This window comes from Ambystoma mexicanum, chromosome 6q (genome assembly GCF_040938575.1).
Source record: "Ambystoma mexicanum isolate Mex_15411 chromosome 6q, UKY_AmexF1_1, whole genome shotgun sequence".
Lineage (NCBI taxonomy): Eukaryota > Metazoa > Chordata > Amphibia > Caudata > Ambystomatidae > Ambystoma > Ambystoma mexicanum.
The window spans coordinates 41,061,337-41,080,611 of NC_090937.1; the positions used below are offsets into that span (position 1 = coordinate 41,061,337).

A 19,275-nucleotide genomic window follows, 5' to 3' on the forward strand; every position below is an offset into this window, starting at 1 on the left:
TGGTGTGAGCTATTTGTCAAGATCTTAAACCATCTTCACGGTTGGGTGGACAGTAGTAATATATCGGATCTTCAAGCGGAGTTTATGAAATACAGGGGCATGATTGATCAGTGCCTAATTCTATCGTTGAGAATCCGAAAGTATACAGTTCTTCCGAAAAAATTAATTTATATCTGGGATTCCTTGACCCAAGTACTGCTTTTGACTGTCTCTAGGGAATGCTGTGGCAAACTTTGTCTAGACGAGGGGCGCCATCTAATTTGATCCATGTCTTAACCCAACTGTACTGCAACACAAATGCTGGTGTTCAAATTGATCAGTAGTCTCACCACACAATCCATAATGAAGTGTCTATTAGCGTTAGATAGGGCTGTGTCCAGCCCGCTCCTTTTTAGTGTCTACATACAGGAGATAATTGATGTTTTATTGAGTAGGGCTAGGATAGCCAAAACTAGACTCTTGCAAGTATTCCACTCTTCTACGAGGATGACGCGGTTTTAATGTCATCCACCCCTAGGGGGCTAGAAAAATCATTATCCATCTTTTCGAGGGGATTGGGTCCTCCGACGTATTCCATATCTATGACAGGTAATGTCCACAGCTGTGCTGCTTCAGAAAATCTTTGGCGTCTGCATCCTGCGTCGATGACGTCGATGCGGTGTCCCCCAGGACCTCCTCCTCCGACGGCCGAAGTCACCCGATGTGATAAGTAGGACGCACGATGCCCATAGCCTCAGTTCCGTTTTTTCCGCGAACGTGTTCGCTTCGTGAATCTCGTTACGCCTCGACTCGTTGGAGTTACTGTTTTCTTTCTCGGTTCTTCGAACCTGTTCGATTTGTTTGTGGCGATGTCTTTTTTCATCTTCAACCCCGCGTCCGGGCTTCAAGAACTGCAGATACTGTGGGTCCAAGATGTCAGTCACGGACTCGCAAGACGCCTGCCTCGGGAAGGCCCACGATACGGACGACTGTGTTGACTGCCAGTCGCTCACTGCGAAGGCCTTGCGAGAACGCAAGAAGAAACTGTCGGTAGGTCGGGTGTCTAAGCCCCGGAAGTCGAGGTCTGCGGGGCATTCGACCGATGACTCTAGGGGTGACTCTCCGCATTGTCGTCAGAAGTCCGGTGGGTCTCCTTCCAGGAGTCGGTCTCGCCACTCCTCTGCCTCTTCTAGGCATTCCAGGAAGCGCCGGCATAGGTCGCCTTCCCCCGTCCTCTTCCGAGGACTCCGCCCGTCGGCGGGTTGCTTATCCTTCCATGCAAGCGACACCAGAGGAATGGGCTTCCTTTGGGAAGCAGATGCTAGCGATTCTGGAATCGCAGGGCACCGGTCCGTCTGTGCCTCCGAGTGGGGTTGGTCGGCACCGGTCGAGAGTCACCGCCCGTACGCCTTCGGGCTCGGGTGGTCGGCACGGCTCGCGGGAGAGGTCCCGCTCGGACAAGGGTAGCTGTTCTCGCCATGCCCGTTCCAGGTCCCGGTCCTCGACGCGCTCGAGACCGCATGATCCTGTGACGTCTTCGAAGAAGACGTCAATGCCTGTGGCGCCGAGGTCATCGGCGATTACTCTCGAGGTTCCGTCTTCGAGGGGGTTGTCGATGCCGTTGGAGCCCAGGCTGTCGAGAGATACGCTCGGAGCTCCGGCTTCGAGGACTGTGTCGACGCCGCCGATGCTGGAGGCGTTGCAGCTGACGTCGACGCCGATTCGGTCGATGCCGACTCGCTCGGCGCCCTCAATGCCTTTTCTGTCGACGCCGGCGCCCTCTACGCCTTTCGGGGCGGTGGTGTCGGAGGGGCCCCGTGGCACGGGGTTTGCCCCTAGAAAGTCTATGGCTAAGGTCCGGCACTGCTTTGGTCCACAGAGGTCTTCCTCTCCCCGCCTGGAGTACATTTCAGAGGGTGATGAAGGCTCTGATGGTGGTCTGGTTCCGGTTGCGGTTCCGGATGAACTTATCTCGGGCCATTGTCGGTTTGATGACCTGAGGCAGTCCCTGCATGATGCCAATGGATTGGACACCTCTCCGGAGGTTGAGTTTTGTCGGCCGGAGCCTGGCACTCATGCCGATTCCTTATATTGGCACCTTATGTCTCGGGTTACTGAGTACTTGGGTTGGTCGTCTCCCCCAGGGGAGTTCGTTCAGGATGATCTCAAGGACATCCTTGATCTCGGTCCACCCACTGACCCGGTTTTGTCTTTTCATATGGCTTTGCAGAGAAGGGTGGCGGTGGCTTGGACTGCTCCGGAGAGTCTCCCGGCAGTGGGCAAGTCTTTGTCGCGAAAATACCGTCCAGCCAGTAGTGACCCCTGCTACTTGTCTAGGCACCCCACCCCGGAGAGTTTGGTGGTGCAGGCGGCAACAGCCCCGGCAAAGCAGGCGTCGTATCCTACCATCCCTCCGGATAGGGACGACAAACGTTTTGACGGCTGGGCGAAGAAAGTGTTTTCTTCTGGGGGTATGGGGCTTCATGCGGTCAACTCATATGTGCCTTGTCTCGTTTCACGCACACTCTGTGGAACTGTGTTGCATTAGCGGCTGATCATATTCCCAAAGGGGACGAACGGGATGGTTTCCTTGCTATGGTTCAGGATGGCAAGGATGCCATGTGTGAGGCCGTTCAGTCGGGTTTGGACTTGGCGGATTGTGTCAGCCGGTCCATGGCGGCGAGCACCGTAATGCGCAGGTTTGCGTGGATGAGGAAGTCTGGGTTCGCTCCTGATGTGCAGTCCCGGCTCCTCAACATGCCCTTTGACGGTGAACACCTCTTTGGCATCAAGGCTGACGAAAGCCTTGAGAGGTTGCAGACCTCCAAAGCTGCAGCGAAGTCGTTGGGCGCTGCAGTTCGACAACCTCCGCCTTTTCGTCCTAGGGGACAGCAATGGAGGGGAGGTTCCTTTCGCTATTATTCGTCCTTTAGTAAAGTGAGAGGAGCTAGCAGTCAAAGAGGCCATCGTAAGAGTGCCAGAGGTGGAAACAAAGGTAGGTTTCAAGGCCGCTCGGGCAGTTGCCTCTTTGCCCTCAGGCAACGCCGCAGCCGCTACCACTCAGTCATGAGGCCAGGTCCCATGGTTCGCCGGTTGGGGCAAGGCTGGCGCAGCATCTTGTAGAGTGGCAAGCCATTACTTCAGATGTCTGGGTTCTGGAGATCATAACCCACGGCTACTGTCTTCCTTTTCGGCAGAGGCCTCACGACAATCCACCAGGGAACCTCTCTTTGCAGAGTCCGGATCCGCTCCTTGCGCAGGAAATTCAAGCCCTGCTGGAGAAAGGCGCCATAGAACTTATGCCTGTAGCGGAGAGGATCAAGGGATGGTATTCCCCTTATTTTATTTCAAAGAAAGACAGGGGATTGAGACCCATCATGGACTTGCACGGTTTGAACAAACTCCTCAGGAAGGATACATTCAAGATGGTGACTCTTAAGTCCTCCAGGCCCTTCAACTTCAGGACTGGTTGGTGTCGCTCGACCTCAAGGATGCTTAATTCCATGTGCCGATCTATCCCAAGCACAAGTACCTGAGGTTCGCGGTTGGTGACTTGCACTTTCAGTTTCGGGTCCTGTCGTTCGGATTGACCTCCGCCCGAGTGTTTTCACCAAGCTCATGGTGGCAGCGCATCTCAGGAAAGGGGGGATTCACGTCTACCCCTACCTGGACGATGGGTTGATCAGGGGGAGCTCTCCGAGCAAGTCCTGGATCATCTGTCCGTCACCTGCCACTCCCTTCACAGGCTGGGCTTCTCCCTCCAATTTAAAGAAGTCCCATTTGACACCAACGCAGCGGCTCCAGTACATCAGAGCAGTGCTTGACACGTCCCTGGGGCAGTGTTTTCCTCCTCAGGTGAGGGCTCTTCACATTCAGCAGATGGTGCACAAGTTTGTTTGCCCAGACTCTCCCAGCGTCCGAGTTCTTGAGACTGCTCGGCCTCATGGCATCCTGCATTCTTCTGGTGCCAGAGGCTCGTCTGCAGATGAGATCTTTGCAGTGGGCGCTCAAGCTCCAGTGGTCTCAGTCCTCCGGCAGGCTGTCGGACCCTGTTCAGGTGCCGCCCTCGGTAGCCCGGGACCTTCTGTGGTGGGCCGTCGAGGGCAATCTGATGAAGGGTGCCCCATTTTGGCTGCCCTGGCCGGAGGTGACGATCGTGACAGACGCATCCCTCACGGGATGGGGAGCTCATGCCAACGAGCTGACAGTCAGCGGTCGTTGGTCTCTGTCGGAGTCCAGACTCCATATCAATCTGTCGGAGCTGAGGGCCGTCAGGCTAGCCCTGAAGGCTTTTCTGCCGACTGTGCGCGGGAAGAGTGTCCTGATTCTGACGGACAACACGGTGGCCATGCACTACCTCAACAAAAATAGGGGGCCAGGGTCACTTCCGCTGTGCGGGGAGGCGATGCAGCTCGAGTTCTGGGCCATCCAGCAGGAAGGTTCTATCTCGGCAGTTCATTTGGCAGGAGACGACAACGAGACGGCGGACGCTCTGAGCAGGCAGAGCACGATCTCTCGCGAGTGGGAGCTGGCTCAGGAGATTCTCCTGGAGATCTTTGCCCTTTGGGGGACCCCTCAAGTGGATCTCTTCGCCTCCAGTGTCAACCGGAAGTGCGAGAGGTTTTGCTCGCGGGAATTTCCTCCAAAAGGGGCCTTAGGAGATGCGTTCGTGGTGGAGTGGTCATTCCCACTGCTGTACGCGTTTCCTCCAATCCCCGTCATCCCGCAAGTGTTGCGGAGGTTAGGTTCCCGGATGATCCTCATTGCTCCGGCGTGGGCCCGGAGGACGTGGTACCCGGACCTTCTAGACTTGTCCATCTGCCCTCCACGTCTTCTTCCCTACCGAGACGATCTGCTCTCACGGGAGGGGGGGGTGGTCAGGTTCTCCATCCAGAGGTCAGATCCCTCAAACTTCACGCTTGGCTTCTGAAAGGTTGAGGTATAAGGATTGGGACCTCCCTGAAGACGTGATGGAGGTGTTGCTCTCGGCTAGGCGGCCGGCAACTAAGTCTCTGTACCGTTGCCGTTGGAGAAAGTTCTGCGACTGGTGCAGAGTTCAGAATGTGGATCCTTTTGAATGCGACATTCCCATGGTTTTGTCTTTTTTGCTTTCTTTGGCCCACAGGTGCTTGCAAGTGGGGACCATTAAAGGTTACCTGGCGGCGCTGTCCATATTTAAGCGCTCGTCTGAAGTGTTCCTATTTTAAGATTCCTTTAATTTCGCAGTTTTTGAAAGGGCTCACTAATGTGTTCCCTCCGTCACCTTTCCTGGTGCCCGGTTGGGATTTAAACCTTGTTCTTAAGTTTCTTATGGGTGCTCCGTTTGAGCCTTTACATTCTTGCCCTTTGAGGCTGTTAACTCTGAAAACTGTTTTTAGTTGCGGTTACTTCCGCTCGCAGAGTGAGTTACAGGCACTTTCAGTTAAGCCACCCTTCACTGTATTTCACAAGGACAGGGTTGTCCTTAGAGTTCGTCGTCCTTTTCTTCCGAAGGTGGCTTCCGAATTTCATTTGAGCTAGAAGGTTGTTCTTCCGGCTTTCTATCCTCCTCCACATCCTGGTAAGGAAGAGGAGAGGCTCCATAGGCTTGATCCTAGGAGAGCGTTGAGCTTTTATATCTCGTGCATGTCCCAGGTCAGAGTGGACGATCAACTTTTCATTGGTTATGCTGGAAAGCGTTTGGGACAAGCTGTGACGAAACAGACTTTGTCTCGTTGGATTATTTTCGCTATCTCCGAGTGTTACCGCTTGGCGGGTAAGGACCCTCCGGCTGGCTCGCGGGCCCATTCTACCAGAGGAGTGGCTGCGTCTACTGCCCTGCAGAGGGGAGTTCATATTCGTCACATCTGTGATGCAGCCACCTGGGCTTCAGTACATACTTGTGTACGTCACTATTCCCTCGATTCCATCAGGGGGCAAGATCTGGCCTTTTGCAAGGCAGTTCTCTATTCCGCAATTTGATTGGGCATGCTAAATTTGTACTCTAAATTCTTTCCCACCTCCTTGCTTGGTACTGCTTTGGGAGTCTTTCATAGATATGGAATACGTCGGAGGACCCAATCCCCTCGAAGAACAAGTTACTTTCTTACCTGGTAACGTTATTTCGATGGGATGGTCCGACGACGTATTCCATATCGCTCCCTCCCTGCCTTCCCCGCTGCAGAATTTCTTTTGCGATTCCAGCTTGCGTTCCGCAAGGCCTCTTGTGTCTGACTGGCAGAATACTGGTGGCACACGTTCTTGGAAAAAACTATAACTGAGGCTATGGGCGTCGTGCGTCCTACTTATCACATCGGGTGACATCGGCCGTCGGAGGAGGTCCTCGGGGACGGCGCATCGACGTCATGGAGGCAGACGCCAAAGATTTTCCGAAGCAGCACAGCTGTGGACATTACCGGTCATAGATATGGAATACGTCGTCGAACCATCCCATCGAAAGAATGTTACCAGGTAAGAAAGTAACTTGTTCTTCTGGCTAAATCCTCCATTCTACACCTAAAATTGAATGTTGGTAAATCGATGGTGTTTAGCCCCCACCCCATTAAACATAAATCTGTGCACTTTAAAAGTGGAAGGAGTGTTAATTGAACAAGTGGATCATTTCGACTATCATGGGGTGTGGCTCCAGGAGTATCCAGGCTGGGCTGCTCAGGTTGATGAGGCAACAATTAACCTGGAAATACTAAGTGGTGCCACAAGGTCTTACTTTCATACTCGCGATAGTGGAGCCGTGCCACCGGCCTTGGACGTGTCAGAGCTATAGGGCCATGCAAAGATGGGTCCCATAAACCTCAAAGAAAATACATTTTGAAAACCACTCTTATTGCTCCCTAGCAGTGCTCTCTCTGCATCCACTCAATGTGATATTCCTATAGCTACCCAGGCATTGTTTAACCCCGTCTTTTTCTGGATAAGGGTGTAGTTCCTAGTAAATATCAAAGTGCAGGGAAGAATTGCTGCACCTTATGTCTTTAAATGGAGGTAAAGGCCTCAAATGGATGGCCCACATCAAGATACTGCTACATGATTTAGGGATAAGTGAGCCATGGTCTAACGCTAGGGGCAGCTGTCGCACTGCTCTCTCATTAAAGCTAAAATCTCTGCCAAGCATAGATCTATGGAACATCTCTTTGCTCATGCCACCAAAAGTAGCATTGGCTGCGAATACATTGAAAATAGCGCAGAGCTTTCTTTTAAGCAACAGTTAGACAAAATCAGTCTGCCCTTTTGAGAGATCCTTGTATATGCGCTCGAGATTGGGCAACTTTCCAGGAGCTGCGCTGACATGTGTGGGACATTACAGCATCTGATATTTGTCCCATGTGTGAGAATGCTAGGGAAACACTTTTACTCTTTTTCTTGCTATGCGAAAAATCTGACTGAGACCACTGCATCAAAATCCAAATTTAAGAGAAGCTGGAACTCGCACCTTAAACGCTGCCATTAATCTCTTTATTTACATTTTTTTTTTAAAAGGCAACAAAGACAAGTAACCTATGCAATTCAGCAGAATAAAACCATCCTTCGAAGTCAATAACAATCAGAATAAAAAGCAATAGCACATTTGAAGCAAAAAATAATCCAAATCACTAACATCAGCTTTCCAAATAACTGATGAGAAGAAAGAAAAAAAAAAACATGGGATGTGACCAGACGCATACACACAATACAAACACCCACCCTACCAGACGACATCAAGCAAATTCTCATACGCCGTCTAATCTTCAGTCATAAAATTCATTAAACGGTCCCCACTGTTCCACATATACATCTTCTCTATGCTGCTTTTTAAACGTTATCGTCTCAAAATCTGAGAACTAGCCATTCTGCCACACATGGTTTTTTCCTGGTTTTCCAGACTTTTAATATTTGTCTGGTTGCGACCAAGAGGCCTTTGTTAATCCAACCCAACGCTGCACAACCAATAAACCTACAATGTTGTGGGGATTTCAAAAGCACTGTAGATGGGGGTTCTCGGAAATACAATATTCCATATCAAATCAATTCTATCCAGCACGTCATTCCAAAAATCCCTCACCCTGACACAATTCCACATCCTATGTAACAAGGTACCTTTCTCCTTCTAATATCCCCAGCAACTTTCAGTTTCTAACAACCCCAATCTGTGCATCCGAATCGGCATCCAATGAAGGCGCCCCAATATCTTCTGGTGAATATAACGCAAATTCAAGTCAACTTTCGCCCTAACAGGAACCTTCCACAGATTCTCCCTTTCCTTCACTATAATAACCCTACCCAATTCCTCAGACCAAGTGAGCCTCAACTTCTCCCATGATCCTGCCAGATGAGTCTCTAATGGAAAAAGTTTCAAAAAAGTTGACGCCTTATGTGGCACAGACTTGAGGAGGTTGCACCCTTCTGGTCTGTCATTGGAACCCCTAACATCTGTTGTCTTTCTGAGATCAAAGTCACCAACAAATCGTATCTCCTCAACTCTCTTATGCAAGCCAAATTTCCCTCTCGTGTTCAAAAGTAGCCATTCTACCATCACACCAGACATCCCCAATCAACACACCTCTATTAATTCATCACCCGTTTTTATTTAGCGTCATTTTTTGCCGAAAAATATTTCCCGAAAAAAACATTGAAAAATATGGGGGGTTGTTGGGGTGTAAGGGCATAGAAGGGGTGGGGTGGTGTATAGGGAATATACATAATACGGGAGAGGTCCCGCCCCAAATTAAAATTGATGAATTTTATCGGCCAAACACTTTCGGCAAAAAATGGCACAAAAATTAAATGGGTGAATGAACATTGAACCCCAGGAGTTACTCCCTGCTCCTTGAATTTCAATTTCGACCCTGCTTGGACCATCATGCATTACCACACAAAGCCCAGCAGACCACCAAAAAAAAACCACCCACCCCATGCAGATTGTTAGTCGGACTCCTGTCATCAAAGAGAAGCATTACTCACTTGAACATAAATGGAGCAGAACACCGACCCGACATGCCAAGGAGGAAAAACTGGAGACCAATAAAAAAATTACTAAACGCGCCAAAAGGTAACAGGGCTAAGAGTGGTTTTGTAGTATTTCACTGCATTAAACCAACCTCTGGGGAAAAGAGCTTTAGATTGGCCAGTAGTATTGGCTGAAAACTGGGATCAATGGAGGTAGGAGGAAGGACCAAGAAGGGGAATCTCAGTTCTAAAATTTCCCGCAGAATGCAACAGAGTTCAGGTGAGGTCAGGAGGTGGAGGTGAACCTAGTGACCCGGAGGAGGACTGAAGGTGGAGTGGTGTGTTGAAGAATCTGTATAGGAGATTGACGTGCAGGTAAGGTATTGCGTTTTAGTATGCAAGAGAGTGAGTGGTATCTAGTGTAGAGAGTGAAGCTTCGATTGTGAGAGTGAGTTGTAGTAGAGTGTGGTTTAAAAAATGTAGAGGGAAAGTGTAGAGGGTGAAGGAGAGATTAGGGAGAGATGGGTGAATGGTAACAGTGTGGTAGTGAAGGGGGGAGAGAGAAGAGGGGCACAAGTTGTAAAGGGAAAGGTTGGAGAGCAGTGAGTGGTTGGTGGAAGAGTGAAATGGTAGAGATGGGAGGGAGAGTAATGAGAAGATTGGAGGTATAGAGGAGAAAGAGGTGGGAAGAAATAGATATAGCTTTACTCCAAAAACCGTAGATAAGGTGCTGTTAAATTGTGCAGATTTAATGCAACAAAACCCTTGAAAGTCAGCAGATGTTATGTTGATATAGACCGTGCACTATTACCAGCCAGAGGCAGTCTCCAGACGCTGTGGGAAGTCATGACCAGCTTAATTCAGCACATTCCTTAACGCCCCACTCCCCATAATGCCATTTTGTATGTCATTGTGAACCCCTTTTTATAATGTGCATGTGCTCATGGGCATTGCATCAGGAACATGCAGAGTTAAACTGGTCATTACTTCCAACTTCCGCTGAATTTCCAGCGTTTTGTTGCATAAACCTTACCCTGAAAAGTGGTGTGCTCTACCATGTCCCAAAGCGAGAAGTCACAAGGAATATGCCAGAGCGGGGTGAGAACGAGCTTATGCCAGGGCGGGGCAAGAGGAAGTCTAGCCCAAGGTGGGCCATGAGAAACCACATCCCAAGACCGCGGTCCAAGGGAACATAACCAAGTGTGCATTGGGAACACGCACAACGGGACAAGAGAACCCACTAGGACATCAGAAATCCTAAGCCTGAGAGGGGTGGGAGCTAGGATGGTAACAGAAACCCAACCCCAGGGAGGGCTGTTACAGAGCCAGTATTTAGACTGGGTAAGAGTCTTCTTGTCTCCAAGACAGGAGACCGGAGACGAGAAACAAGGTTTGTCAGCTTGTCTTAGAATCCAAAGACCCAGATAAGAGTGATGGTCACTGGAGAGACGAGAACAAGACACATGGATGGGGAAACCAGGAAAAGTACCTGGTATGGACTAGTGAAAACGAGAACCACCGAGGCTGGTGCATCAACCAGAAACGGAGAGAAACCATTGGGTAACTATCAGTACAGAAGAAACTAATCTGTAACAATGACATTAAGAGACAACCCGAAGGGAAGGGTGGTGGGGGATGCGGACACAAGATTGACTTGACAAACACTGAAATGGGCCAATGCCACCTGTGACAAGGAAAGATGACAAGGTGGTCAGAAGTCAGTCGCCTTTCCTGGTGTGGGAACAAACTCTTATTTTCTTTGTCAGGATTATCTTGAGATCAAAGTGGTGGGGACAGAATCAACCTTCGACTATAACTTTCATGCCCTGCCGGCCGAACGGACATGATGTTTAACGGCCCGCCAGTCCGAGCTGCTCAGGCTCCAGGCCTTTAAATGCCATGTCCGCCCTGGCGGCAGGGCGTGAAAGTTATTCGCACCCCCGGATTTCTCGGGGTATGGATAATTCTTTATATATATTTTTTTATTTTACATATGTGCTCAGCACATGCACGTCTCCTGCCGGAAAGATTAAAAAAAGACGGAAAGAATGGCTGCCACCATGAAAATAGAAAAGAGACTTGGTCCCTTTTCAGATGACGGTGCCCTTGAAAACATGTTCAGAAATGGCCGCCGTCATCTGAATAGGTTTTCGGGACTACGGACTGTATTTTCTTTGTAAGAGAACCGAATGGGCACCCTTTAGACTTCTTTCCTTTAAGATAGGACTCCACATACACTAGGGACCGAGTAGGATTTGAAACGTGTATTAATAGACTCCTTAAAAACATGGCAGATTGTGATATATGTCAGAATCAGGAGATGAACAAATACCATGCAGGTGTAAATGCATATGTAAATTGGCCTCTAACGTTGAGATTCTTGGAACGTTTCCTCAGACGAACTACCTGCCATATATGTGCCAGTGTTAATTTTAACCAGATGCATCTTCCAACGTAATGTGTTGCTGAGCTTAATTAAATGGTATTGTGTGTTTTCTAAATTCAGAAACTGACTTCTATTTTATGATTTATTTTTGTGTTGAGAAGCGGATAGCTAGCTTTGTTCAGCTTATACTTAACATTTAATTTGGACTTGTCATTTACATTACGTGTATCTGTTAAATGTAATACTTATTCTTTTTGTATTTCCTAAACTGTGCTGCAATTGACAATGCTACCTTTACATTTTCTATCCCTGCCTCATTCGACAAGCTTGTACAATGAGGATAGAAACTTGCTTCGCATTCGAGAAAAAGAAAGACGGAACCAAGAGGCTCATCAAGAGAGAGAGTGTTTCCTTGAAAATGCCCCACTATTCGCCGAGCCCTACAAGGTACGTATGTTTTGCTCAGAATTGTTACTTGAAAAATTGGAGTTAAATGATGCACACCAATCTAATTGGTGTAGTTAAACATATCTATACTGCACATTTTGCAATCATTCTATTCGATCTGCACTCTTGTGATAAAGGTGTTTGTCAGAAAGATATATGGATGACCTCTATTGGAGGATTTAAAAATGTTTGTCAATAGTTGACGGTTTGTCTAATTTTTCGCTACTGATGGCATCATCTTACTGTCTCTTTTCTGTCCACTAGCATCATTTCCTTCCAGAGGTCTCTTGGCAGTCGTCCTATCCCTGAGCCAGCAATGCGAATACCATGTTCCTCCATTCCTACATTGCTAGTCCATGTTCAACTTCACATCATTTGGCAGTATCCCACGTTGTGTCCTGCTTGCTTTCTTGACCATGCAAATAAGTTCAGACAAGTTGAATTTCATTCTCAAGTCAGATGTCCAGCTAAATAACTACTGAAAAACCTGGATTACCTACAGGCTCGGACTGGTCTAGCGGGCAATGACTATGGATAATCTATTCACATTAGACCCAGTTCTGGATTGTGTGATAGTGACTCCAGTACAGAACAAAATGGCATTAAAATGTTCTTCTATTAAAGGACTTGGAGCTGGTGAACTGCAATTTAATTCCTTCACCAAAATACTTCTCTAAAATGTTGGTTGAGCCTAAAATTGGCACAAAGTCTACCAGATCGTTAGTGCCACACTTATAATTGAGAACATTAGCCTGCACCGTATCTAGACGATATTGTGAAGGTTGGCGAGTGCCACACTTGGACGGAATTATGAAGGTCAGCAAGTGCTACTTAGACAGAACTGTGATTGTTAGCATGTTAAATGTCATATAACCCACTAACCAATATAAGCTCAAACTCTGCATACTTATCTCACCCAAAAAAAACTCACACAACCATCTCTCGCACAACAAGCTGCCCGCATTTCACCACATTGCAAAAACACATAAGCTGCACCAACAGCACACAAGGACTGACACTGATCCAATACTCGCACCAAAGCTCAGCACCCGGTATCTACCGAGTTGAAGCTACCAAGAGTATACCACTCCTCTCACTATCCTACTCCCTCTGCACCTTACCAACCCATCCCATCTTCTCGTTTACAGATCCGCCAGATCCGCCAGAGCGCCTGTGCACCGATTCCGTTGGTGACAGTCCGCTATATAAATACCATTAACATAACATGTGAAAAATAAGTATACCTATTCTCATTCCTCTTCAAGTTGAGCCAAACATCCGAGATCGCCAGCCGTTCAACTCTCCCCTTCAGCCCTTGAGAAGGGGTGAGGGAGGCCGAACTGAGTTTTCACACTTCTATCTCAATGGGGCTACCAAGCAAAATTGAAGACCCCTAAAACAAACCATTCCCCAACCATAAAAGCCTCAATCTGTGAAGATATCTTTCAGGAACCCATCTTCACCACAATTGGAGGCATAAATCGAAGCCAAAGTGAGTTGTTGATTCTGATTCAACAATATAAATACAAATCTCCATGCTTTATCCACCCTTGGTCTAACAATGTTGATTTGGACCCCACCCTGAACGTTATTGGTACCCCCACCACCATCCCCTGTGCATTGGGTTGTACGACTTTAGGGTAATGCCGTAACTGGAATCGGTTTATCATGTTTTATGTGGGTCTCCTGCAATGCCACCACTTCCGGGTGGTGGCGTGCTAAAAATTCCTCCAGTTTCTTCCGTTTCATTGGGGTAATTTAACCCATGAATATTAAGCGATATACACTTGAATGTGTTTCCCGATTTCTTTGGAACAAAGACCCCCCTGCCCACATTGTAAACATGTTTAAACCTTGTGTGGATTTCCCCAAATTTTACCCTAAACCTCCCCACCCCCACACAGAAGCCCCCCGTCCCTGCAACATACTTTGATTTCCCAAACCTCCCCCATCCCCCCTCCCCCCCCCTCGCCCTGGTGTGAACCACAGGACCTCTGCTGTGGATCACCATTTCCTCCAGGGGTAACCGTAGGGTATCCTAAAACCTTCAGCGCCTCCTCTCCCCAGACTCCAAGTCGGTGAACTCCATCCATGCTCAAATGAAAAGCCATAGAGGCCCATAGCCTCCAATCTTCTGTCTCAAGTTATTCATCATGTCCTTTATTTATTGGGACTGTCCATTGGGCCTTTAAGGCGAGGATTCCTGCGAGCCCAGCTCTGTCCAGTGCTATGTTTGCCCCTTGGTTCCATCAATGATCACTCCTGGTGTGTTGCTGCACGTGGAGTTCGAGAATCTGCCCCTGTTTTCTGATGGGTGTCTCCTTCGCCCCATGTTGGGTAGTGCCATCCCTTCTTCCCGGGAGGTTATCCTGTGTTGTCCCCCCTCCATTGGGAATGTAACTTCAAACTGGAAAGTCATCTATATTTTACCTTTCTAGTTTGTGGGGTCTTCCCCACTATATGCATCTCCCTGCTTTTTTGGAGTATTAACGGGGAAAGATTGTGATATAATTGTATATTTGATCCGTTGTAAGACATCTGTTCTACTTGACTGGCTGCCCTCGGGATCTGCTCTTTTTGAGGATATGTCACATGCCGCCAGCACATCTCTAGGACGCGCCACCGGTTCAGATCTTGTCGGGCCCACACGGTGAACCCGATGCAGGGAAATGATGGGCTCCTCTTTGTTATTCAAAAGGTCTCTGAATATTGTGCTGTTTGCGTCTTTTAAATCTGGATCTGCCACTGATTCAGGAAGATTTTTGATGCAAATGATCGCCCTATGTGACCTGTTTTATAACTCTTGGCATTGTATTTCTATTTCAAAAATATGCATAGATCTTGCCAAGTGTTCCAACAATTCGTCCGATTGTGGGTCTTGAATCAGTTCTTGAATCGCCTTTTTATTTGCCATGGCCGTTTCATCCAATTCCATTAGGTCCTTTCTAAATTCTGTTACCATTTGTTTAATTCCACATGTGAATGCAGTGAACTCCGTCTGAAATGTCTAAATGGCATCTAAATAACCCCTGGAAATCCGGCAAGAACCTTTCGAAAATCTTCCTTGGCTCCAGCCATTGCTGTCGGGGGTCGCAGTGTCTGGAGTATTAGAGCGGAAGGACCGACTGGATCTAGCCCATATATCGTGTAATGGACTGAAGTTTATAGATTAGGGCGTCCTACTGGAAGGACTTTCTTTCTCGTGCCCGGCATAGAACATCTTTGAATAGATTGTGTCCTCCAACGCATTCCACATCTTTGATATGTAATGTCCACAGCTGTGCACTTCGGAAACTTTTTCGGCAGAGGGCGTCCTGCGTCGGGTCCATGTCCATAGAGGGCCTCGGTCGAGGACGACGTCACAGGATGTTATAAATAGGACGCACGGCACCCGTAGCCTCAGTTCCGTTTTTTCCACAAACGTGTTAACTTTGTGAGACTTAGCACGCCTCGTGTGTTTTCTTCATTGAAGATGTCTTTCTCTTCGACCCCTCCAAGACCGCGGTCCGGTTTCAAGACCTGCCGAGACTGCAAGTCCAAGATGTCGCTCACCGACCCCCACCGCATTTGTTTGGTGCCTCGGCGAGTTGCACGACACCGACGACTGCTCGAAATTCCAGTCGCTGACTGGAAAGGCCTTGCAGGAGTGGAAGGGGAAGCTACAGGTGGGTAGGGGCTCAAAGCCTGTTAAGTCCCGGACTTCCACGACTCGAGGGGCGACACTCTGCGTCGGAAGGAATCCCGGGGTTCTCACTCGCAGAAGTGCCATCACTGGTCGCCTTCCCCGTCGTCCTCGGAGGATGGTGCCTCTAGGAAGGTTACGTGCCCTACGAAGAGGAACGGGCAGCGTTCAAGAAATCTATGATGGCGATTTTTCAATCGCAAGGCATCGCTTCCGATTGAGCCTTCTGATGAAGCCGACCTGGATCGGTCTTGGTCTGTGGCTCACACGCCTTCGGGCTTGGATTCACAATGCGACACACATCGGGAACCATCGAGGTCCCGTACGGACAAGGTTTTGAAAGGTCGCAATAGATGCGTCTCTAGATCTCTGTCCTTGTCCCCAGTGAGACCGCAGCAACCTGTTGAGGGCTCGGGGCCGTCGTCGACTCGTTCGGCGCCATGTCCACCAGATTTGGACATCAACACCTTGCCATCGTACCAGCCCACGGTGCCGTCGGCACCTGTATCGACGCCGAAGCCTTCGGCGATCTCGACGTCTAGGTTGCAGACGCTCTCGACGTGGAATCCTTCACCGCTGTCGGCACCTTCAGGATTTATTTTCTCGGAATTTGCCGATGGAGTACCCAGACATTGTGGATCCTCCGAGAAAGGCTACTTGAAGTTGGTAAGGCTGGTTTTAGCATCCAGGCCCTCTTCTGTCTCCAGGCCTGGGTTTCAACCCCCTCTCAATGATATTTTTGAAGAGGAAGAAAGGTCTGAGGTTGAGGAACCTGGTACCTGGATGATGCCCCGATGTTTTCTGGGGACAGTCAGTTGGAGGAGTTGAGACAGACCCTCCATGATACAAGTGGACTGGACACTTCGCTGGAAGTGGAGTTTGGTAGACCTGAGCCTGGGGCTCATGCAGAGTCGTCTTGTAGGAGAACCTTTGGCACGTGTCTCGGAATATCTGGACTGGTCTAGTCCTCGTCTAGTCCTCCAGAAGACTTTGTGCAAGATGATCTGATGGACCTCTTGGATCAAGGTCCGTCCTCTGACCCTGTTTTGCCATTTCATTCTACCTCGCAGAAAAGGGTGGCAGCTGCTTGGCAGTCCCGGGAAAACTCTTCCGGCGGTGAATAAAAATCTTACTAAAATACCGACCTTCCATTAGCGACCCCCCAGCTATTTGTCTACTTGCCCCAGTCCTGAGAGTTTGGTGGTTGAGGAGGCTACGGACACCTCGAGGCAGGTGGCGTACCCTACTATCCCTCCGGATACGGACGACAAGCGCTTCGACGGTTGGGCACGGAAAGTGTTTTCTGCTGGGAGCATGGCCTTGAAATCGGCCAACTCCACGTGTGTCTTGGCAAGGTTTACACACACTCTGTGGTCTTGTGGTGCTTTTGCGGCTGAGTGTCTATCCAAGGGGGAAGAAAGGGATGGTTTCCTTGCTATCATGCAAGTTGGCAAGGATGCCATGTGAGGCCCTTCAGTTGGGTTTGGATACGGCTGACCGTGTGAGCCAGTCCATGGCTGCGAGCACCGTTAAACGCAGATTTGCGTGGTTGCAGAAGTCGGGGTTTGCTCCAGATGTGCAAGCCAGTCGTCTGAACATGCCCTTTGATGGCGCATATTTATTTAGCAGCAAGGCTGACGAGAGCCTTCAGAGGTTGCAGACCTCAAAAGCTGCGGCAAAGTCTTTAAGCGCCACGGTGCGTCAACCTCTGCCATTTCGTCCTAGGGAACCGCAGTTGAGGGAGGTTCCTTTAGTTTCTACTCCTCCTTTGGTAGAACGAGAGGGGCCGCCGGTCAAATGGGCCAGCGAAAAAGTACCCGTGGTGGTCGGGGAAATCGCAGTGCCATAGCCGCTAAGGCAGCTGCCTCTTTGCCTTCAGAGACTGCCGTAGCTGCTTCCAAACAATCGCGTGGCCATGTCCCATGGTTCTCCGGTTGGGGGCAGACTGTCTCGGCATCTTGAAGAATTGTGGGCCATTACTTCAGATGCGTGGGTTGTGGATACCATAGGCCACGACTACTGCATTCCCTTCCTCCAGCGGCCTCGCGGCAATCCACCGGGGAAACACTCTTTGAAGAGTCCGGATCCGCTACATGCCTCCCTCACAGGATGGGGCGCTCATGCCAACAACTTGACCGCCAGCGGTCATTGGTCTCCGTCGGCGTCCAGACTCTACATCAATCTGTTAGAGCTGCGAGCCATCAGGCTGGCCCTGAAGGCTTTTCTGCCCTCGGTACGGGGGAAGAGTGTTTTGGTCATGACTGACAACAAAGTGGCCATGCATTACCTCAACAAAAAGGGTGGGGGCATGGTCACTTCTGTTGTGCAAAGAGGCAATGCAGCTCTGGTTATAGGCCATCCAGCAGAACATTTTGATCTTGTCAGTACATCTGGCTGGCGATGAAAATGCGGCGGTGAACGCTCTGAGCAGGCAGAGCACAGTCTCTCACGAGTGGGAGTTGGCTCAGGAAGTCCTTCAGGAGATCTTTGCCCTTTGGGGAACCCCGCAAGTGGATCTCTTCACCACCAGTGTCAATCGGAAGTGCGAGAGATTCTGCTCAAGGGAATTTCCTCCAAGAGTAGCCTTGGCCAACGCGTTCGTGGTAGATTGGTCATTCCCACTGCTGTATGCGTTTCCACCAATCCCCGTCATTTCTCAAGCGTTGCGGAGGTTTGGTTCCCGCATGATCCTCAATGCTCCGGATTGGGCCAGGAGAGCGTGGTACACGGACCTTCTGGAAATGTCCATTTGCCCTCCATGCCGTCTTCCCCCGCCACGAGGACCTGCTCTCCCTTGGGGGGGGGGGGGGCGGCGTGTGGGTTTCAGAGGTAGGGCGGTTGGCGGGTCAGGGGGGAAGGGAGCTGGAGGGTCAGAGGGGGTGTTGGGGTGGGGGTCAGGTAGTCCATGCAGAGGTCAAGACTCTCAACCTTCACGATTTGTTATCTGAAAGGTTGAGGTATAAGGATTGGGACCTCCCGGATGACGAGATGGAGGTGTTGCTTTCGGCCAGGTGGCCTGCAACAAAATCCCTGTATTGTTGCCATAAGTTCTGCGACTCGTGCAGGGATAACAATGTTGATCCTTTTCAGTGCTCCATTCCTATGGTTTTGTCTTTCTTGTTTTCTTTGGCCCACAGGTGCCTTCAAGTGGGTACCCTTAAAGGTTACCTGGCGGAGCTGTCTATCTTTAAGCGCTCGTCTAAAGAATGTTCTTACTTTAAGATTCCTTTGATTTCTCAGTTTCTTAAAGGACTGACAAATGTATTCCCGCCGTCTCCTTTCCAGGTGCCGGTTTGGGATTTGGATTTGGCTTTGAGATTTCTCATGGGTGCTCCGTTTGAACCTTTGCACTGTTGTCCTTTGAGATTACTGTACTTCAAGACTGTGTTCTTGGTTGCGGTTACTTCCGCTAGCAGAGTGAGTGAATTGCAGGCACTTTCAACTAAGCCACCCTTTACTGTGTTTCACAAGGACAGGGTTGTACTGCGAGTACGTCCTTCTTTTCTACCTAAGGTAGTCTCTGAAATATCATTTGAGTCAAAAGGTGGTTCTTCCATCCTTCTATCCTCCTCAGGAAGAAGAACATCTCCATCGGTTAGATCCTAGGAGAGCTCTTAGCTTTTACATTTCTAGGATGTCCAGTGTCAGAGTGGACGATCAACTCTTTGTAGGATATGCTGGACACCGATTGGGCCAGGCTGTTACCAAACGGACCTTGTCCAGGTGGATTATCCTTACCATTACGGAGTGTTACCAGTTGGCGGGTAAAGACCCTCCTGAAGGGTTAAGCGCTCATTCCACTAGGGGCGTGGCTACTTCTACTGCCCTCCAGCGGGGTGTTCCTGTTAGCAATATTTGT

At 49.4% G+C, this 19,275-nt stretch overlaps 1 protein-coding gene across 2 annotated transcripts in view; it reads left to right on the forward strand.

Moving 5' to 3' along the window:
• The window catches only part of AFF1 (ALF transcription elongation factor 1), an 811,017-nt gene that overhangs the window by 184,800 nt on the left and 606,942 nt on the right, over positions 1–19,275 (forward strand). For both annotated transcript variants that reach the window (XM_069630442.1, XM_069630443.1), the window contains exon 2: positions 11,614–11,734. In XM_069630442.1, the coding sequence (XP_069486543.1) occupies positions 11,614–11,734 (121 nt within the window). The remainder of the gene's footprint in view (positions 1–11,613; positions 11,735–19,275) is intronic.